The following is a 19,617-nucleotide window of genomic DNA, read 5'->3' as shown; positions in this document are numbered from 1 at the left end:
TACATCATACTGCCACCTGTGGATCAGTGGGACAATGTGACAGGACTGTGTAATGCCACGTGTCACCTGCACAACCGCATCTAGCTAGTCCACTAGCATGAGTTTGTGTAGTTATATACTTTTAAAAAACGGAACAATGTGAGGTAAAATAGAGCAATGAAACTGCAATGAAAAAGGAGAGAGCAAATCATCTGCATAGCTATAATAACTGATACTATGTTTGCAGATGATGGTGTCAAGTGGGAGCAAAAAGATTAAACAGATGAGGTCCAAGAATGGATCCTTGTGGGACACCATAGAGCTTTGAAACACTCCAGTACATTGTCAGATGGAAAATGCTATGGTCAACATCATTTTGGTATCAGTGGTAATCCTTGAATGGTGAGCATAAATAGAGTGTATTTTCCCCCATCGGTTTTAACAGTAGAGTTCAATATATTTATTGCACCTAGCTTAAAGCTACTTTCCCCCTGTAGTCCCTGGGCACAGGCCCCCAGTGTTGGATGAAGTGCAGGTTGACAAAATAAAACAAATAATTTAAAACAATACACTTTTGAAAACAGACAAAGTAAGACATCAATATTACAATCAGGAAAAAAATATTCGTTTTCAATAAAGATCATGACATGAGGATTAACAAACAATCAAGCGGTACAAACATTTTCCAACTGACCAATGCTTGCAAACAAAATGTTGTCTCAAACTCTGACACTGAATTTAGTGCGCTCTCTCTGATACTCAGTTGTTCCACGTCCCGTCTGCACTAACGTAACTGAAACAGAGTTTTGACCAAACTTAGACTGTAATTCAGTCCCCTCTCCTGGAGGCTTCAGCTAACCATGGCCCAGTGCTAAACAGCTGAAGAGTTTGTGGAGTTAGATTGTGAGTTGGGTTTTTTAGTCCATTAATTGAGAAAGAATGTGACTCATTAAGAATTATGTGATAACTATTCGTCATCGACAGCCAAAGAGGAAATTTATATGTGCTTTGGAAATTATGTCTGATTTTATGAAAATATATTTCTCCTGTGTCTCTTACAGTCGGACAGCAACACCAGTTTCCTGCGAGCGGCAAGAGCAGGGAACATCGACAAGGTTTTGGAATATCTCAAAGGGGGAGTGGACATCAGCACCTGCAATCAGGTAGGAGACATATCACATAACATGACTTACAGCCGGACAAGCACAGGGGTAATATTAGTATTCATTGTGATTTAATTTAGGAGTTCTTACATGAATGCTTCTTGATAGGGATTATTTACTGAGCTACCTAAATGGATTGTTATCGACTGTTGGAATAATGTGGATGAACCACAGCATTGTTATACTGTTCAGACACCAAGCACAGGTAAAACAGCTTGCTGCCAACTTCAATTACTGAAATTTTCCAGCACAGTTTGGTTGAGGCGGTTGTTATTTCCTTACAGCTGTAGTAAGTGATTGTAGGCCACTTATCACCTGTGAAGTTGTTATGGCCAACATGTGAGCAAACTGTTGCCTGTACACATTCAGCAGACACAGAGCAACATTATAACTCATTTGGAGTTGTGTTTATGTTTACCTAAAGAAAACTGACTTTTTAGCTGCTAAATGTTCCACAATGTTCGCCAGCTAGTCTTTAAACATGCATTTGCTGTTTTGTGCTCATCAGGTGGTGAACAGTGGGTTTATCAGAGCTTTATAACTGAAAACAGCTGCTGGAAACCAGGCTGATAAGAGTGTTTGCAGGCTGACACGCCAAAACAGTGAGCTAAAAAGGCTAAAAGGCTCTGAGCAAGAGCTGAGGGGAACTACAGAGTTGAGTCTGGGTTTGTCAATACAAGCGATACCTTTAACGTTACATAGTCATTTGATACATTTTATCCTGTTAAGTGAGTCCAATGGTGCTTATCATATAATCCACAGAATGTATTATTCAAAGAGCTAATGTGCTCATGCTGTCCACCACTAATCTTTGCATTATTATCATACAAAAATGGTTCTACATTTCAGTAGCGGAGAGGACTGTGTTTCATCTGGGAGTTTCTTTATTTAGGCCTAGTTATCTAGCGTCCTCTAAGCCCATTAGCATTCCAGCATAGACGAGGGGGCCAATGAAACCTGATGCAGCCATGATGACCAGCCCGGTAAACAAAAGTCACATGGAGTGGAAATTTAAGATTAGCTGGTGGCTCTGTGGTATGTGAAGACATTTTTTGTTATCAACTGATGTTGGCACCGTCAAGATATTTTTGAGCTAGGTTTAATATGTTTAAAAATGAATCACAGTAATTGTCACTCATCAAAGTATGATGTCAACAGGAAATAGACACCATCTAGTTAGTAATTGAGATAGTTGTTTTTGAATGCCTTTTTATATATAGCATTGGATTAATTCATTTCCTTTCCACATACAGTATAATAATGGTACTCATACTTCTTGTTGTCACGGGCTGTGAGTGTGGACCCAAATGCAGGCACGGACCAGGGATTATAGGTGAAAGGTTTATTTACAGGAAACCAAGGGGGGGAATGACCAGAGCACCGCGGGGAAAGTCCAGGGAGGGTGAGGGTGGAATCCAGGCAGGAGGAGGTAGGGCAGGGCAGGCAGACTGGGGAACCGGGAGGATGGAAAAACTGCAGGAACAGAGAGACAGGGTTAAAGCGCTGAAACAACACTTGAGGAAAACTCTGAATTAACTTCAAACAGAGCGGCCAAGAACTACTAGCTACCACGTGAGCTGTAAACAACGATCTGGCGAAGAGTGGATGAAGAACCGGGGTAGATATACTGTTGGGTTGATGAGTTGATGGAGTGCAGCTGGTTTGACTGGGCAGGTGAGGTGAGTTGTAATTAGGAAGCCGGGAGGAGACCAGGTCGAAGCCCTGCCCATAAGATACACACACGGGACAAGCAGGAGGCACGGCCTGGCCATGACACTTGTGTCACAATGTGCTTTTTCCATCCATCCCATCCATTTTCCACCGCACCCCCCACAAGACCCCCCGAGGGTCCCGGTCGAAAGCCTTCTCCAAGTCCACAAAGCACATCTAGACTGGTTGGGCAAACTCCCAGAGCCCCTCCAGTAGTCTTGCGAGGGTAAAGAGCTGGTCCACTGTTCCACGGCCGGGACGGAATCCGCACTGCTCCTCTTGAATCTGAGGTTCGACAAGCGGTCGGAGCCTCCTTTCCAGCACCCTGTCATAAGCCTTCCCCAGGAGGCTGAGTAATGTGATACCCCGATAATTCGAGCACACTCTCCGGTCCCCCTTTTTGAAGATGGGAACCACCACCCCGGTCTGCCATTCCATGGGCACTGATCCCGACCCCCATGCGACATTGAAGAGGCGTGTCAGCCAGGACAGCCCAACTATGTCCAGCGCCTTCAGCATCTCAGGGCGGATCTCATCCACCCCCGGCGCCTTGCCACCAAGGAGCTTTTTAACTACCTCAGCGACCTCTGCCAGGGATATGGGTGAGCCTCCCCCTAGGTCCTCAGGCGCTGCCTCCTCTGCAGAGGACATGTTGGTCGGGTTTAGGAGTTCCTCAAAGTGCTCTTTCCACCGCCCGACGATGTCCTCCGTCCGGGTTAGCAGTTCCCCCCCCCCTGCTGAGAACAGCCTGGGGTAAGCCCTGCTTTCCCTTCCTGAGCCGTCAGATGGTTTGCCAGAACCTCCTTGAGGCCAACCGAAAGTCCTTCTCCATGGCCTCCCCGAACTCCTCCCATGCCCGAGTTTTAGCATTCGCAACCACCGCAGCTGCAGCCCTTCTGGCCTGCCGGTACCTGTCAGCTGCTTCAGGAGACCCCTGGGCCAACCAGGCCTTGAAGGTCTCCTTCTTCAGCTTGACAGCTTCCCTCACCTCCGGTGTCCACCACCGGGTTCTCGGGTTGCCGCCACGACAGGCACCGATGACCTTCCGGCCACAGCTCCTAGCGGCCGCGTCCACAATAGAGGCTTTGAACATGGTCCACTCGGATTCCGTGTCCCCAACCTCCCTCGGGATGTGTGAGAAGTTCTTCCGGATGTGGGAGTTAAAGACCTCCCGGACAGGGTCCTCCGCCAGACGTTCCCAGTTTACCCTCACTACACGTTTGGGTTTACCGGGTCTTTCCAACCGGTTCCCCTGCCATCTGATCCAACTCACCACCAGGTGGTGATCAGTTGACAGCTCTGCTCCTCTCTTCACCCGAGTGTCCAAGACATATGGCCGCAAATCAAATGATACGATTACAAAGTCGATCATTGATCTCCAGCCTAAGGTGTTCTGGTACCAGGTACACTTATGAGCCACCTTATGTTTGAACATAGTGTTCGTTATGGCCAAACCATGGCAAGCACAGAAGTCCAATAACGAAACACCATTCGGGTTCAGATCGGGCAAGCCGTTCCTCCCAATCACCCCCCGCCAGGTTTCTCCGTCATTGCCCACGTGAGCGTTGAAGTACCCCAGGAACACTATGGAGTCGGTAGGCGGCGCCCTTTCCAGGACCCCTCCCACCGACTCCAAGAAGGCCGGATACTCCGAACTGCTGTTTGGTGCATAAGCACAAACCACAGTCAGAGCCTTGCTCCCCGCAACCCGTAGGCGCATGGAGGCGACCCTCTCGTTCTCCGGGGAGAACTCCAACATAGCGGCGCTCAGCCGGGGGCTCGTGAGTATCCCCACTCCCGCCCGGTGCCTCTCACCCTGGGCAACTCCGGAAAAGGACAAAGTCTAACCCCTCTCCAGGAGCTTGGTTCCAGAGCCAACGCTGTGTGTGGAGGTGAGTCCAACTATTTCTAGCTGGTATCGCTCCACCTCCTGCACCAGCTCCGGCTCTTTCCCCGCTAGCGAGGTGACGTTCCACGTCCCTAGAGCTAGTCTATGCCGCCGGCGATCGGCATGCCCAGGCCTCCCGCCCGACCCGCCGCCCGGTCTGCATAGCACCCGACCCCGATGCTTGTCCCTGCGGGTGGTGGGTCCACAGGGTGGCTGCTCCATGGTGTTTATTCGGGCTGAGCCCGACTGGGCCCCATGGGAAAAGGCCCGGCCACCAGACGCTCGCCTACGAGCTCCCCTCCTGGGTCTGGCTCCGGGAGGGTGCCCCGGTTTCCCTGGTCCGGGCTAGGTGGCTAAAGTCCGTGGGCTAACTATCATAGGGGTTGTTTTGAACCGCTCTTAGTCTGGGCTCTCCCCTGAAACCTGTTTGCCTTGGGAGACCCTACCAGGGGCTAATGCCCCGGACAACATAGCTCCCAGGATCACTGAGCCACTCAAACTCCTCCACCACGATAAGGTGGCGATTCCACCAATATCTATACATTTATAAACCTTCTAGAAGCAGACAAGTCTCAAAAGATTGAAAGTTACAACTTTTTGTAGCTCAAAATTTCTACCATATACCAGATTTCCATTTATTTCTCAGGGGTTGGTGGAGACCATACCAGAGCTAAAAGGAGAGTGATTATTGGACTTACATATATCAGGTGGACATAAACTCTTCTGCTGGTTGTGCAAGTAGGTAACTCTTTACTATAGCTACCATGTTACCTATAACGGTTATATTTAGGCAGATAATACATCAGATGTTGTGTTGGTTCAATGGCTTAGCCAGCTAGCCATAAGGAATACTATTACTGCATTTCCCATGGTTGAAATGAGAATGCAGTAATATTATTCCTCCTATCAGTTATGGAAGACATAGTAAAGACCACCTAACATTGCAAAAAAGCTGAGAATTATTTTTGATATCATGTTGTTCAAAAATAATAGAGTAGTTTTGAGCAGATTGTTGATAATCTTTTCCATTTCCCTGAAAACATCCCCTGAGTGGCTAATGGGCATCAGTGTTTTAGTGTTCTCTGAAGCTGATTATAGCTCAATAACATACTGCACTGATGAGGTGGTATTTACTGATTATAAGCACCTCCCTCCCCTGAGACAACTCCAGCACTGCCAAATTAGATTTTCACCACATAACATTTGCATTGCTTTAAAAATGCTTGTGTAATAGATCAAACAGATAATTGGGAAACATCTCCTAAGTGATTGTGTTCATGTGGGCTGACAGAATGAGGTAACAGATTTTATGGATGGACGAGTGGGCTTTCAGGGCATGGAGAATGATAAAGGGGTTAGTGGCTTCCTGGAGGGGAATGGAGGGCATGGGGGAGGGGGTGTACAGCGATGAATAGGGCCCCAGAGACTTATGGCAGAATTGAAGGTTGCTTGTTTATAATGGCTGTGTTCCATATTAAAGAAAGAAAAACAGAAAACATATCATGACTTTGCATACAGATCGAACCATTATCCATCCATTAATTAGACATGTAGTTATAGACATGAAGTACATTAGACATGGCTTATAGATAGATATTCTATACACGGGTGATTAAAAGTCCTTCCCTGACCAAATGGGGAGAACTTTTTTCATTCAAATCCCTCTGACTGTTGTTGTCCTTTGGGACAAAAGACATCTCTGCCGTAGTCACAGCTGAAAAATAGTTGTTTGGTCTTTTCTGGTAGAACAGTGACAGGTGCTACTTCAAACAGACTGTTGAATGATTGTTCTGGAATGAAGAACTGAACAGAAACCCTGGGGTGGGGGTTGGAAGTCATGGTCTCCCCTGGTGTCCCACAGTTGTCCTACATTTTCTTTACATGCTTTTTTCATTTAGTTACTTTGATGCTTTATCTTTTGGACCCACTATTTTTCATTAATGTACCTATCTGAGGATGACATCCCCATTTAGAGTCAACGCTGATTGGACAACCGGACATGGTTATCAAGTTCCAAGGCCAAGCAAGAAGATTGAAACATATTATGTCAGGCCCACTGCTTGCCCATCCATCACCTGCATCTTCACACCCTTGGTTTGCACTTCAATACATAAAGGGCACACTACTTCCTCGGCATTGGATGTAAATCATGAGGTGCATAATTTACAAAATTTCAATATAATTCTTCGGGAAACATGGCTGCAAAATCATATTTAAAACTAACAAGGCCAGAGAACACAGTCATGTTGTAGCGCTTCTGAACATTTCCATTCAAAATATTAAGCCCAAACCACAGAGTACCAGCAATAAACACAATAAAGAGGTCACTTTTCTGTACTTTGAACTAGCATTTTAGATACAGCAGTTGTACCAACACATTGGCTAAATGCCGGGTGATACGAGGCCAGCAGGAGGCAGGCAGGTGCATTAACATGTCAGCTGTTCAAAAAAAAAAAGCAGGACTTAGCTATACATTTTCTGCTGTTACTGAGCAGATGCCTACAGCCAGCTGTGGGTTACATCTGGGCAGAGAAAACTGAAGCATAGTGAGATGATTCTAGGATGAGCCAAAACTCTCTTGGTACCCCACAGGAAGCCTCTGTCGGGACCCCAGGAGTCCGGTGGGACCATCGGCCTCAGGGGCCTGTGTGATGAGGGTTAGTTTGGCAGTCACAGAGGAAATTACTTATCGACTGTTTTTATGCAGCACCCTAATGCTAGTGTTACTGAAAGGTTTATTTAATCAGTGCTGGATCTTAGAAGAGAAGGGCAAACTATAGGGAACAACCCTGCATTCAGCGCCATTCTTTTGCTTAAAGACCTCAAAGACAACAGGAGGCTGTTGTCTTCATTTTCATTCTACTAATAAAGCTGCACTAATCAATCAATTAACAATGGATCAAATGACTATGGAATGCTCATAGTAAAAACCTTCCAGAAAATGAATATACACCGCCAAAGTTCCTCCCAGAGCCATTCAGCCTGGTTTAGCTCATTGTTTTGATTCTCAATTACCTTGTTTTTAGCAGACAAGGGAAGCTTGTTTAATGCAAAATTGATGTGCAATATCTGACCAGAAGCAAACGCCAGACAGACAAAGCAGTTAGCTGGGGAAACAGGCGGAGCATTAAGCAGAGAGACAGATATTTATCTCCGTGAGTTGGTGGGGAGCAAACAAGAGCTAAAAGGACAGTGAATATTTAGCTTATATCATCAGGTGCACAGAAATGCTACTCCTAATAAAAAAGTAATGTGGCTCCAGGTCTGCTGGATGTGTACATAAAACAAACCGTATTGTAAAGGATAGGCCTTATTAGCCCCTTGTAATTTGGACTTCAGTCGGTTTATTACAAAACCATTTGAGCTCAAACATTCAGGTGGTAATCTCTTAGTTATCAAGCTTATTTTTTTCACCTTGTCCTTTCCTAGCAAGCCCATCCCACCTCTTCCCTGCCAACCAACCAGCACATGACACCGAAGAGCGCTATACAGATATTAATAACGTATGTGTCAAGTTAAGGGACATTAATTTGTCAGTATTATCTGTAATTTGAAATATATCAGATCTTCTAGCTTCTATAAGATTTTTTGAAATGTGTTTCTAGCTAGTTTGGTATTTAAGAACCAACCCCCATATTCATTTATTTTCTCTACCAATTGCCAATCAATACCAAAGGAATTGATATTTGAGTAGAAGGGATCAACAAGGTATCATGGAAAATAAGAGGATGTTTGGTTGACCACCAAACAAACACACACACACACACACAGACACACTCACACACACACCTATTTATATCTTCATTCCATGGACTGGCTCTGCTCCACGCAAGCATATTACGGAACAACATCTGACCCAACTTTGATTGCCAAAGCTTTGATATTTCAGTCTGTCCCTCCACATGTAAGAGTGAGGGACAGCCACACATTCAAAATTAAGAAACCGAGAAAAAAAGGCAGTCTCAGTTAGTTATGGACCTGTTGGAGGAGGTAATCCCTTCTCTTTCCATTTGGACCTGTCTTTAGTCATTGTTGGTGTTAGGTTGTTCAAATTTGGGCCTGACCTTTCCTCCCTCATCTCTTTCCAGAATGGTCTCAATGCACTGCACCTTGCAGCCAAGGAGGGCCATGTTGATCTGGTCCAGGAGCTTTTGGAGCAAGGTGCCGGAGTGGATTCGGCCACAAAGGTAGGTCATCTCAGCTCCAAACTGAGCAGACTTCAGTTCCTCAAAAGCAGGATTTATCCACGTGTCCTCGCAAAATAGCTGCTTCTAGAACCTTCGTGATGTAGTAGAGTTGCAAGGCAGCTAATAGATTTGTAGAGAGCATAATCTATGCTAAGGGGTCCTGAAGCTGCTCTGGAGGCTTGTGGTGAAACAACACCTTACTACTGTTGTTTTTTATATTCTTACTTTGTCACCTATCTGTGTTATTTTCATACTCAACTTTTAGCTGCCCTGCAGACATTGAATTCTTTAATGCTGAACATCATAACATATTAGACTAGTATATTGTCTCTGCAGGCGTACGGTTTTCGGTCGTTTGTGAGTGTGGATCTGTTTTTTCAAAGCTAATCTCTTATACTACTGGACCTATCAGCCTGATACACTCATAAATGAGCACACAATGTATGCTAAAGGACCTCTCGTGATTTTTGCAACATTTTTTATTAACTGTTTTATACCATCATTGGCTGTTGTTAACCGGCCAGTAGGGGCCACAAGTGACCAACAACTGCTTCAGTAGCAAAAGGCTTTTCAGGTAATTGGATAGTCTAAAAACAAGCCTTACCCAATCTGTTGCAGGCCACATTTTGTCTAAAACAAGGACTTCCATAGAAAAGTTTGGTCTCATTTTGAACCTGAGCATCTGCGGCATAATCCCATACCCAATATGTTAAACTCCACTAAAAAGATCACACTTTTGTTCTTTGTTCTTCGCTGCCATCTTGACTGTAACGAAGCGGGGAGCAACACTTTAGTGAAATCCACCTTTTTGGAAGGGGAGGAGGAGACACACCTGGCGGATATCTGCACACTACTGAGTGCAAGGAAATGCTTCTCCTCATTGTCCTTTTATATTTTCTATTAATCCAGAAAGGAAACACAGCACTTCACATATCCTCCCTAGCTGGTCAGGCTGAAGTAGTAAAGATCCTGGTCAAACGAGGAGCTGACATCAATTCACAGTCTCAGGTGAGCTTCTGTACTCTGCTGCTGAAGTCGTTTAATTCTGCTACCCTCTTGAGAGGCAATGGCAATATCATCTCCTGTATTACTCATCATTAATATCATGCTAGAGAGCAGTGGTTTTATTTTTGGCTGCATCTGGTTGAGTAAATACTGTGTATGTTCATGACCTGTAGTTTATTGGTAACCTCTTGTATTTGCTTGTGTGCTGTAGAATGGATTCACTCCTCTGTACATGGCTGCCCAGGAGAATCACATGGATGTGGTGCGATACCTGCTTGAGAATGGAGGCAACCAGAGCACTGCGACTGAGGTGAGAGGAGTGTGTGTATTTAAGATGACAACATCAGACAACATCAGACTATGACTTCACACATAGTCTGGCGACTGTTGCTAAGTGGAGAGCAGGGTCGTCCTTCAATCAGAGGATCGGCAGTTCGATTAAAATTTTGTGGCATTCATCCTGGAGATGTTGAGACATTCCACCCTGAAAAATGTCAGCATGCTAGTAGCACCAGTGGAAACGTTATGGGACCACCAAGTCATTAGCACACTTCCTCTGGGAATCATGACGACGAATGACAAAATGTCATGGCTCATGAGTGGTCGGCCGAATCACCACCAGGAGATCAAAGTCATTTGGATTCATCCTCTGGGGATTACAAATGTCCGTACAAAATGTCATGGCAATCCATTTAGTATTGGTCAAGACATTTAAGTCCTGACCAAAGTGGTTGACTCACTGACTGCCGAACATTGACATGAGTGAGTCTTCCTGCACAGAGGTTTCATATTGAGAATTAACCATGGTTCAACCAGTACAGTCCCTTCTTGTCCTAGTAGGCTTCCAGTTTGCAGTATATGGAGGAAGTGTTGAGTTTTATTGATGGAAGCTTAGCAGTGATAGGAAAAGCTTCAGAGTAAAAATAAATGGTAATAATTAAAGAATTAAAACAGAATTTTCTGTTAAAAAGATGAAGTGAGAACAACGCAGAATGGCAATCACATGGCTGTGATTGCCTGATGGAATCAATGCTGGGGAAATGGACATTATTGTGAATTAAACATATCAACCGTTAAAGGACAGGACCTGTAATTACAACCTCTTTATCGTTTTTTACCCGGCCTTGATTAGTGACTTTTTCTGTTCTTCCTATTATTTGAGATTTGGCCATTATTTGAAAACCAAATTTTTGTTGAGAATTTACTGCTTCAGCACTCATTGAATGTCTTTCATCCAAACAAGTCAGAATTTTGGAGATGATCTTTTAGAGTCCTTACTAAATGAGATGGAGCTAAACTTAACTTGTCTTCTTTCACCCAGGATGGCTTCACCCCTCTGGCCATCGCCCTCCAACAGGGCCACAACCAGGTGGTTTCTGTCCTACTGGAGAATGATACTAAAGGCAAGGTCCGCCTGCCTGCCTTGCACATTGCTGCACGCAAGGACGACACCAAGTCAGCCGCCCTGCTCCTCCAGAACGACCACAATGCTGATGTCCAGTCCAAGGTAAGCCCATAGCATCATTTGAGTTGGGGTAGGTTGGCATGTGTGGAAGTCAAGCTAATGTGGTGCTATTTGTTTGTGCCAATGTGTCCATACCGTGGTCATGAGGACTTTTATTAAATATATGAAATATGAGGCTGTGGTGGATTTTGATAGATGAGTAGGTGGAAAGCTGACAGCATACAATTACATAGGTGATTACATTCCAGTACTGTGGACGTCTCATGTGTAGGCTGAGCTGTAGTAATGACATTACTGCTGCTGATGACGTTAGAAGCCTCAATGATGAGGTTTCTACATATGTGATGTGTGTTTCTACGTATGGTTATGATAGTTTTAAATACAGGGGGATGTTTCTATATAAGGCAAAGCTGTTCTGAAACACAGGGGCTTTTTTGTGTTTGTGTCCAATTATGATATTTAAGCCCATGAAAAAGATTTACATTTGAAATGTTAAGATATCTTCTTGTGTTATAATATTTTTGTCTCCATAGATGACTATAATTCTACCCACAGTACATTTGCTCTGTTTCACCCAGTTGGCGCTACATCTAAATGGGAATCCTATGGGTCCCGATGTGTCATCAGGAATGAGAGTTAACAGGAAAACCAAAACTTAGAAGTCACAGGAATGTATGCCAGTCTCGATAGGCCACCATCATGGTATCATTTTCCATGTCATTGTGGATAAGTTAGTTCAGTACAGCATTACTCAACATTAGGTACCTCCTAAGTCTCTTATTTGAGATGTCCTTGATCGCCATCTCAAAGCTCTTATTTCTGTTCTGAGGAACAAGGAGGGATCTCTGAGGAGCCATGAGAAAGGATACACGAGAGCAGAGAGGGTGACCTCTTGTGATTGATAATGACCATAAAGAGCAAAGGCAGATGTAGCTAGATGTTGTTGTAGCATCATAAAACCTATAGGGAGGAGTCTGAGGTGGAGGTCAACAAAGGCATGAGACTTAACTGTAACTGCCAACTAAGAGTCAAGACGTGTTCAGTACATGTACGAACACGTCTTTAACACAGAAACTTCAAGCCGATCTGACTAAACTGAATCATGTTACTGACCGAAACAGTAGCTTTTAGCGGTGCAACAATCAGATAACAATCACAGCAGGTGTAAATCCTCCAATTTTATGAATATGATTTAGTGTATGATAGCAGACCACTAACTTGTCGTGATGTACTTTTGCCATGAAGCTGTATTCCTGTGTATAGAGTGTTTGTGTTTCCATCTGTGTGTCTGTGCATCTCTCGCTTTCTCTCTCGTTCAGTGTCTCTGGTCCTGCCACTAACTGGGTCTCTCCCTCTTTTTCCTTTCTCTCTTTAAATGCCACCTCTCACACACTTCCCCCATCACCCCCCTCCTACCTCGCTGCACCGGTGTCTAAGTGTAGCACTGTCCACTGCATGGAGTGTGCCACTGTCTGCAGGTTGCATGGTGGTGTTAATCAAGGCTGCATGCAACCAATGGGTGGGGTCAATCTGGGGTCAATCCGGTATTGGTGGGAAGTCAGTTACCTGTTGATGTAGGAACAAAGTGTTTCTCTGATAGTGGCTTTAAGTGACGTGGCTCGAGTGGAGATGATTTACTGCACAACTCAGTCGTTTATGCATCTTCCTGAATGTTCGGTATTGCTTCTACAGTCGCTACCGTATATTTCAACAAGGCACCAATTATGTTATGTAACAAAACACTGTGGAGGCAACTCAGGGAACATGCATGCGTTTAGTATAATTCCATATGTGGTTCAGCTGTTGTGATGCCTCCCTGCTCAATAAGACTCATTAGGAAAAGCCCAGAGGAGAACAGCTATAAACAGCATGTACAGTCACAAACACATACAGTATGTAAATATGGAACACATATTTCTGTCACACACAGCACAGTTCTATTCAAAAACCAGTACAGTGACTGCCATCTGAACTGTCTGCTTACATGTCAGTTCAATAAACTAATAATCATATTGAAAAAGAAACCTTTCCTGTCAAAAAATCCTGTTTCAATCAATTAAGGGCAATTTCACAAGCTATAGTCCAGTTGGCTGGTGCGGATCAGAGTAAAATCGATACGCTGGGGGGTGTTTACGAAGGAGTCTTACTTTATTTACTGTGCGCATGAATCCTTTCTCCTCCAGTTCATCAGAAATGACTTTATATACGTCACTATTTCTGTGGACTTTATTTAGAATATTCTGTCGGTTCTCTTCAGCCTGGATTTCAAACAAACATTGGACTTCTGTCCAAGTCAGGCCTATCCACTCATGTTAATCAATTGTAGTCATTTAATCACCTGCATTTTAGTTCACTTCCCTCAATTGGATCAGTTTAGGTTTTCACTGCAGTTGAACCACACTAGGATTCGCTTGGAAACGGTTCAACACAGCTTGGGAAAGGTTGTGACGGGGCATGATGGAGGACTCAAACGCAGACCAGAAGTAGAGTGAAGCGGGAATTTAATGAACACTTAAATCAGAACATGAAACTTACAGGAACACAGTGAATCCACGGACGAGACAAGAGACGAGGGGAAAAATCCAGCAGAACCGAGGCTGGGCAGACAGGCAGACAGGGAGAGCCAAACAGGCGGGTAGACATGACAATGATCTGGCAGTGAGTGACTGAGAGGCAGGGGTTTATATAGTGCAGGGGTCACCAACCTTTTTTAAACTGAGAGCTACTTCAAGGGTACCGAGTAGTACGAAGGGCTACTTATTTGATACAAACTTCCTGAATAACAAAGTTGCACAGATCACCTTTTATTAATAATAATATATGTGAAGAGACTGTTTGATCACATGTCAGTTAATTATTCCTCACAATAATTATTAAGAATGATTTCCACAACAATGGTGGTATAGCTACACATACATATTTAAACATGCAACTTTTATTTCTGTTAATCTGTTTCAACATTTGAAAGTCAGAGGTATCACATCTCTGATATGTTTGTATCATCACATGATTAAAGCCGGTTACATTTGCACACAGCGCCTGCTGGTGAATGATGCAGTGGTAATGTAGACATGTTGGGAATTCTGGGTCACCTTTGCATTGCGCAATGAAGCCTGCATGCCGGCCCGTCATCGCGGGAGCACCGTCTGTTGTCACCGACACCAGCTTTTCCAACGGTACCTTTGTCTCCACGAAGAAACTAGTAACCAGTCTCGTCTATAGCCGAGCGGGGGATCCAACCCTCCGAGGCGCGCGAGCGTCTTCGGGCGCCCGCGTTCAAACCTCTAGTCTGGGCCTTTTCGGTCGGATTGCGTTGCCTCGCCTCTACCCCCGCCACCCCTGAGTTGTTGCCCCGCGGCCTGTTCCGAGGATTTACGGACCTGACGACGGGGTGCGCTCGCGGCGCGCGTCTGGCGCCAACGGGAAGCGCCCGCGATTCGGAACCTGAAAACCTAGTGCGGTGCGGCAGCCTCGTCCTGGCTGTCCTACCTCTGATATAGTGGCTGGTAGAGGCAGGTGAAGGGAGTTAGGCTGATGATGAGGGAGGCAGACAGGTGCACTGAATGAGCTGATAGGTGAGTGAGGTGAGTGAGAAATAAGAAGACAGGAGAGAAGGGGCAGAGCTGTGACAAAGGTGGCCGTTTTGGTCCACTCCAGAGTATGATCACTGAGTTCACAACTTCCCAAACGAACCGCACTAGCGTTTGAATCAAACAGGCTAAATATTGGTTTGTCAATGTTCCCAAAAACACTGTTCAATAAATTCTACTTATTACAACTATATTGCAAATAAGCATTTTGCACTATTCTTAAAAAATGTTGGACCAAACAATCATGACCAAATAATTGAAAATGGAAACATTCATTAGCTGCATCTCCACAAGACCTTAAGCTTTGACATATCACCTCCGTGTCAACAAGACATGTAGAGCACACGAAAGGGAAGTGAGCCACACCAGCCACGTCGCTTGCCAGCTTCATTTCAGCACAGCTGTGTTACAGTGCAGTAATGTGTTCAACCATCCTAACTGAACTGATCTTTCCCTCCCTCATTCCTGCTGCTTCAGATGATGGTCAATAGGACTACTGAGGTATACACATGCTCCTTTGATCTCCACAGCTTCACTTTACCGTTCCATTTTCTTATTTCACTGTTCTTTCCCTCCACCATTTATTTTATTTCACTTCACTGCATGGTGTATATAAAGAGCATTTGGTTTATTTTACAGTTTCTGTTGGTTTGGTATAATAAGAGGTTAACATGCACGGCCGAATGGCCAAGCTACTGCCGTGTGTCCTGCGCTCGCACTGTCAGCAAATCTTTAATTTTCAGCTTTAGATTGTTTATTCATTCTCTGTGAGCATTTTCATTGTTTTATCCCCAGTTTAAACTTTCTTTGTCACCAGTCAGGACGACCCTTTTGTTTCATATCTGACACCCACAATACATTAACGAACACCTCTAAACAACATCAGATGTAAGGTTTATTGATTTGTTTTTATTGATCACATTTCTATCCTGCAAGGTTTTGATTTGATGAATACTGTGCTGATGCATCTTTGTGAACAGCTATAAATGTATATTGTCCGCAAGTCTGTCTTGTAATTTTGTCTGTTCGTGTTGTGTTGCATGATTTCTAGGGATGCACTATGACCTGCTTAGTTTAAAACAGTATTGGTTGAACTATAGCATACAATATACTACCTTAAGTATGGAAGTCCAGTGCTGACAAAATAAAAATTAAATCATTTAAAAAAAGTAAAATTAAATTTCCCATTTGTGTGCCCTTAAAAATGCTAAAACTCTGATTTGTATTTTCATATTCAAAATTTATAAATAGGCCACTGACACAGCAAAAAGTTTATTGATCAATAATTTTCACTGTACTACAAAGCATAACATTGCCAAGATAATATTACAATTCAAAGTAAAATGTATCTCTGTTTTCATTTTCCATTGAGCTGACAATGTGCAGTCTGTATAAATCCTGAAAATGCTAACATTTTCTTAAAATCTATAATTGAAATGTCCATTTCCTCACTTTGACAAGTATTATACAGGACGCAAGAGAAGATATTTCCATAATAACACTATTAGCTAAAAACTGGATATAATTCAAATTAAACTTGTATGGTTAAAATTGTTAGATTGCATATTGTCTGCAATTTTAAAAATTGAAAATGATGCAGTTCACGCAAAGTCAATATGGCAGTGTTTGGCTTTTTATTTTCATGCTAATATCCATTGTGGCAGTCATTTTGGATTTTCAAACATGTTAAGTAATATGCAAATGTTAGTTTTTCTAAAATCCTTAATGCACACAAATAGAAACATTTAAATTGATTAAATCATTTAATTTTAATATTATCAATCCTGGTCCTCTAAACATGAAACTTCCTGTTCAAGTATTTTAAATGCATGCTTGTATGTAGATCTCCAAATTACTGGCATATGACTTTCTCTCTTTACCACTACAACAATACTAATGAATTATGAAATGGGAAACTTGTAAAGCTCTAAAGGTCTCACCTTCTTAGCCAAAGACTTGGCATTGTATAGCATGTTGCACCCGTGCTACCTTCATTTGCACCATTCTAAGCTTCTGACTGTGTAAAGTTTTTAAACCATCACGTTAGTCACTGTATTCTTCACACTTTTGTAAACAACTTTTTCACATTAAATCGGACCACACTTACAGAATGGCAAGGTAAGGCAAGAATCTCACAACTACTCCAACCTGCTCTGCAATCTCTAACTTTTCTCATATATTTCTCATTGCTAACTCTATTACTTCTATGACGTACAGTTGACATAGTGCACTTTGGTATGATTTTACTATCACTATCATTTGGTGTTGTTTGGGGAGCTTGTTTGGGGAGCTAATATTGTTTGTCCATCTTGATGACTCTGTATACTCTACATCTATTTGTTCTGCTTCACTTTTTGTTGTTTTCATTTCCAATCGTATTTTGCAGCCTCGGAAAGGCCTACTTTTACTTTTCTTTCTGTGTTTGATAACCTGCATGAAGAGACATTTCCGAGTGTGTTTTGGGGTTGTGTGTATGGGTGCTACAGATTCTGACTTGAACATTTTTAAGAACGGATTTTTACTTTTTCCTGTGACTTTTTATTTCATTTTCTTTGCTCTCAGTTTAGTTTTTGTTCACCTGTGATGCTTGATGCGACTGCTGCATGCTGGGAAGACTAAAGATCAAGAGTCATGACTCAAAGTTCAAGGACATGAAGTAAAGGCTAATGTGTGACCTTTGTCCCCCTCCCTGTGTGTTTTACTCTTTCCTGTCTGTCTTCCAGAGTGGATTCACCCCCCTTCATATCGCTGCCCACTATGGCAACGTCAATGTGGCCACACTTCTGCTGAACCGAGGGGCAGCAGTGGACTTCACGGCGAGGGTAGGGTTCCTCACTAATAAGCCCCGTTTTTTGGGCCTGATAAGGGCATGGAAATACAGTATCATTTCACTGGAACACTTCTGCAAAGTATTGGGTTTAATTTCTAGCAAATCTGTGATTTTGGAAACCTATAGCATTTGCCTCTTTGTAGTTTGCGGGTTCGTCTCTTGAATTTAATTTCTAGCCTTTCAGTGTTTTTTTTGTCCCTTTAATATCATCCAGAAAACAAATTCAGATGTGCTATTTTCAGCCATGCGAGCAGTATGGCTAAAAATAGCTTCTTTTTTTTCTCACCTTGCACTCTAAGCCTCGTGGGATATCTTGTGTGGCTAACATGGAGGCTGCAGAGATTTTAAATCGTATGTGGTTAAAAGGTTTGAGAGAATGCACTCGTCCTCTGTCTGTCTGAGGCATGCAGCTTCCAGTTTGAGACACTTTCAGACTGGACTGGTTCAAGTATTGCTGAGAAAAAGTATTTTACAGTGTCAGTGTAGAGTGACAGTATTTCAAGGAAACAAGCAAACAGTGAATAGCAACTTAACATAGAATTGAAAAGCACAAGATAACATTTCAATGCAAATGCATTTTTATTTTAAAATAAAATATATTTAAGAGTCTCAGTTGATTAGTCAGTTAATTGATGCAAGAAGTAAAAATCACATTACCTTTAAATTAGAGGCTAAATTATAAATTCAGGTTCATCAATTGTTAAATTACGTTTGAACTTATTTGATTCTAATGGTGATTGTTTTATATATGATTTTATTCTCAAATATAACTACACTAATATTCATCCCTCATATACAAATATATGAGCGTAGATGCAATTTCCATATTAGTAACCTTTTAACAAATATTTTTAATGTGTCTTAACAAATGCCTGTAACTAAAAGTCCTTTTTCTCTCTGTAGAATGGGATTACTCCTCTACATGTGGCGTCCAAGCGTGGCAACACTAACATGGTTGGCCTGTTACTGGACCGTGGCTCTGAGATTGATGCTAAAACAAGGGTGAGTATCGTGCGAAGCCGAACTATAGTATTGTCATATTAGTTATGAAGGGTTAGCCCAAGGTAAGCCATTGACCTCAACAGACAAAAAAACTTGGTAAAAAAAGGAAAAATGATATTTGTAAAGTTAAATTACGGTTGTTGTTTAGCCTCTAGCCAAGTCAATGTCAGTATGTATTGAATGACTATTGATACGTTTGTGTGCCTGTGTGCCCTGTAGGATGGATTGACTCCCCTACACTGTGCAGCCCGGAGTGGACATGATACAGCTGTGGAGCTGCTGCTGGAAAGAGGAGCACCCTTGCTGGCCAGGACCAAGGTGTGTCACCTGTGTATTCACCTTTTATACACTTCAAGCATGTTTCTCACTTGCCTTTTCAAACTGTGTCATATTTGTTGGTTAACAGATCACTAAGTAGTGAGTGTATACAGTCATCAGCTTCCTCAAAGTTACATTTCCTAACATGAGGTTCTCTACACCAAATCGTCCAGTACACATTGTCAGAATGTGGTTCTTTAGGCTTTAAACCTCTTCATGGTGCGGTCAAGAACTGTTTTAAGGAACAGTTTGACATTTTGGGAGATGTAATTTACCCTTGTCAGATGAGAAGATTGATAGCAATTTCATCTTTTAAAGGATTCTTATTTATTAAACAGAAAAAGAGGTGTAACTATAAGACACTGTGCTTTGAAAGTAGTCTTTGGACCCACAACAGCATCCTGTTCATATACAGAAGTAAGGTTACTGTTGGAACTCCACTGTGAACTCCTGCATGTATTGATTATTGTTAGCATTGTG

At 43.0% G+C, this 19,617-nt stretch overlaps 1 protein-coding gene across 1 annotated transcript in view; it reads left to right on the top strand.

Moving 5' to 3' along the window:
- ank2b (ankyrin 2b, neuronal) overlaps positions 1-19,617 on the top strand; it is a 78,865-nt gene that overhangs the window by 7,952 nt on the left and 51,296 nt on the right. Inside the window, exons 2-11 of the mRNA XM_076086871.1 lie at positions 1,041-1,142; positions 8,829-8,927; positions 9,837-9,935; positions 10,144-10,242; positions 11,254-11,439; positions 15,465-15,488; positions 17,097-17,105; positions 17,711-17,809; positions 18,721-18,819; positions 19,039-19,137. Coding sequence (XP_075942986.1) covers positions 1,041-1,142; positions 8,829-8,927; positions 9,837-9,935; positions 10,144-10,242; positions 11,254-11,439; positions 15,465-15,488; positions 17,097-17,105; positions 17,711-17,809; positions 18,721-18,819; positions 19,039-19,137 — 915 coding nt within the window. The remainder of the gene's footprint in view (positions 1-1,040; positions 1,143-8,828; positions 8,928-9,836; positions 9,936-10,143; positions 10,243-11,253; positions 11,440-15,464; positions 15,489-17,096; positions 17,106-17,710; positions 17,810-18,720; positions 18,820-19,038; positions 19,138-19,617) is intronic.

Source organism: Anarhichas minor, unplaced genomic scaffold (genome assembly GCF_050575085.1).
Source record: "Anarhichas minor isolate MPS153535 unplaced genomic scaffold, ASM5057508v1 ptg000009l, whole genome shotgun sequence".
NCBI classification, from domain to species: Eukaryota; Metazoa; Chordata; class Actinopteri; order Perciformes; family Anarhichadidae; genus Anarhichas; species Anarhichas minor.
The sequence above is the reverse complement of the archived record's forward strand: the minus strand, read 5'-3'. Positions and strand labels throughout refer to the sequence as shown.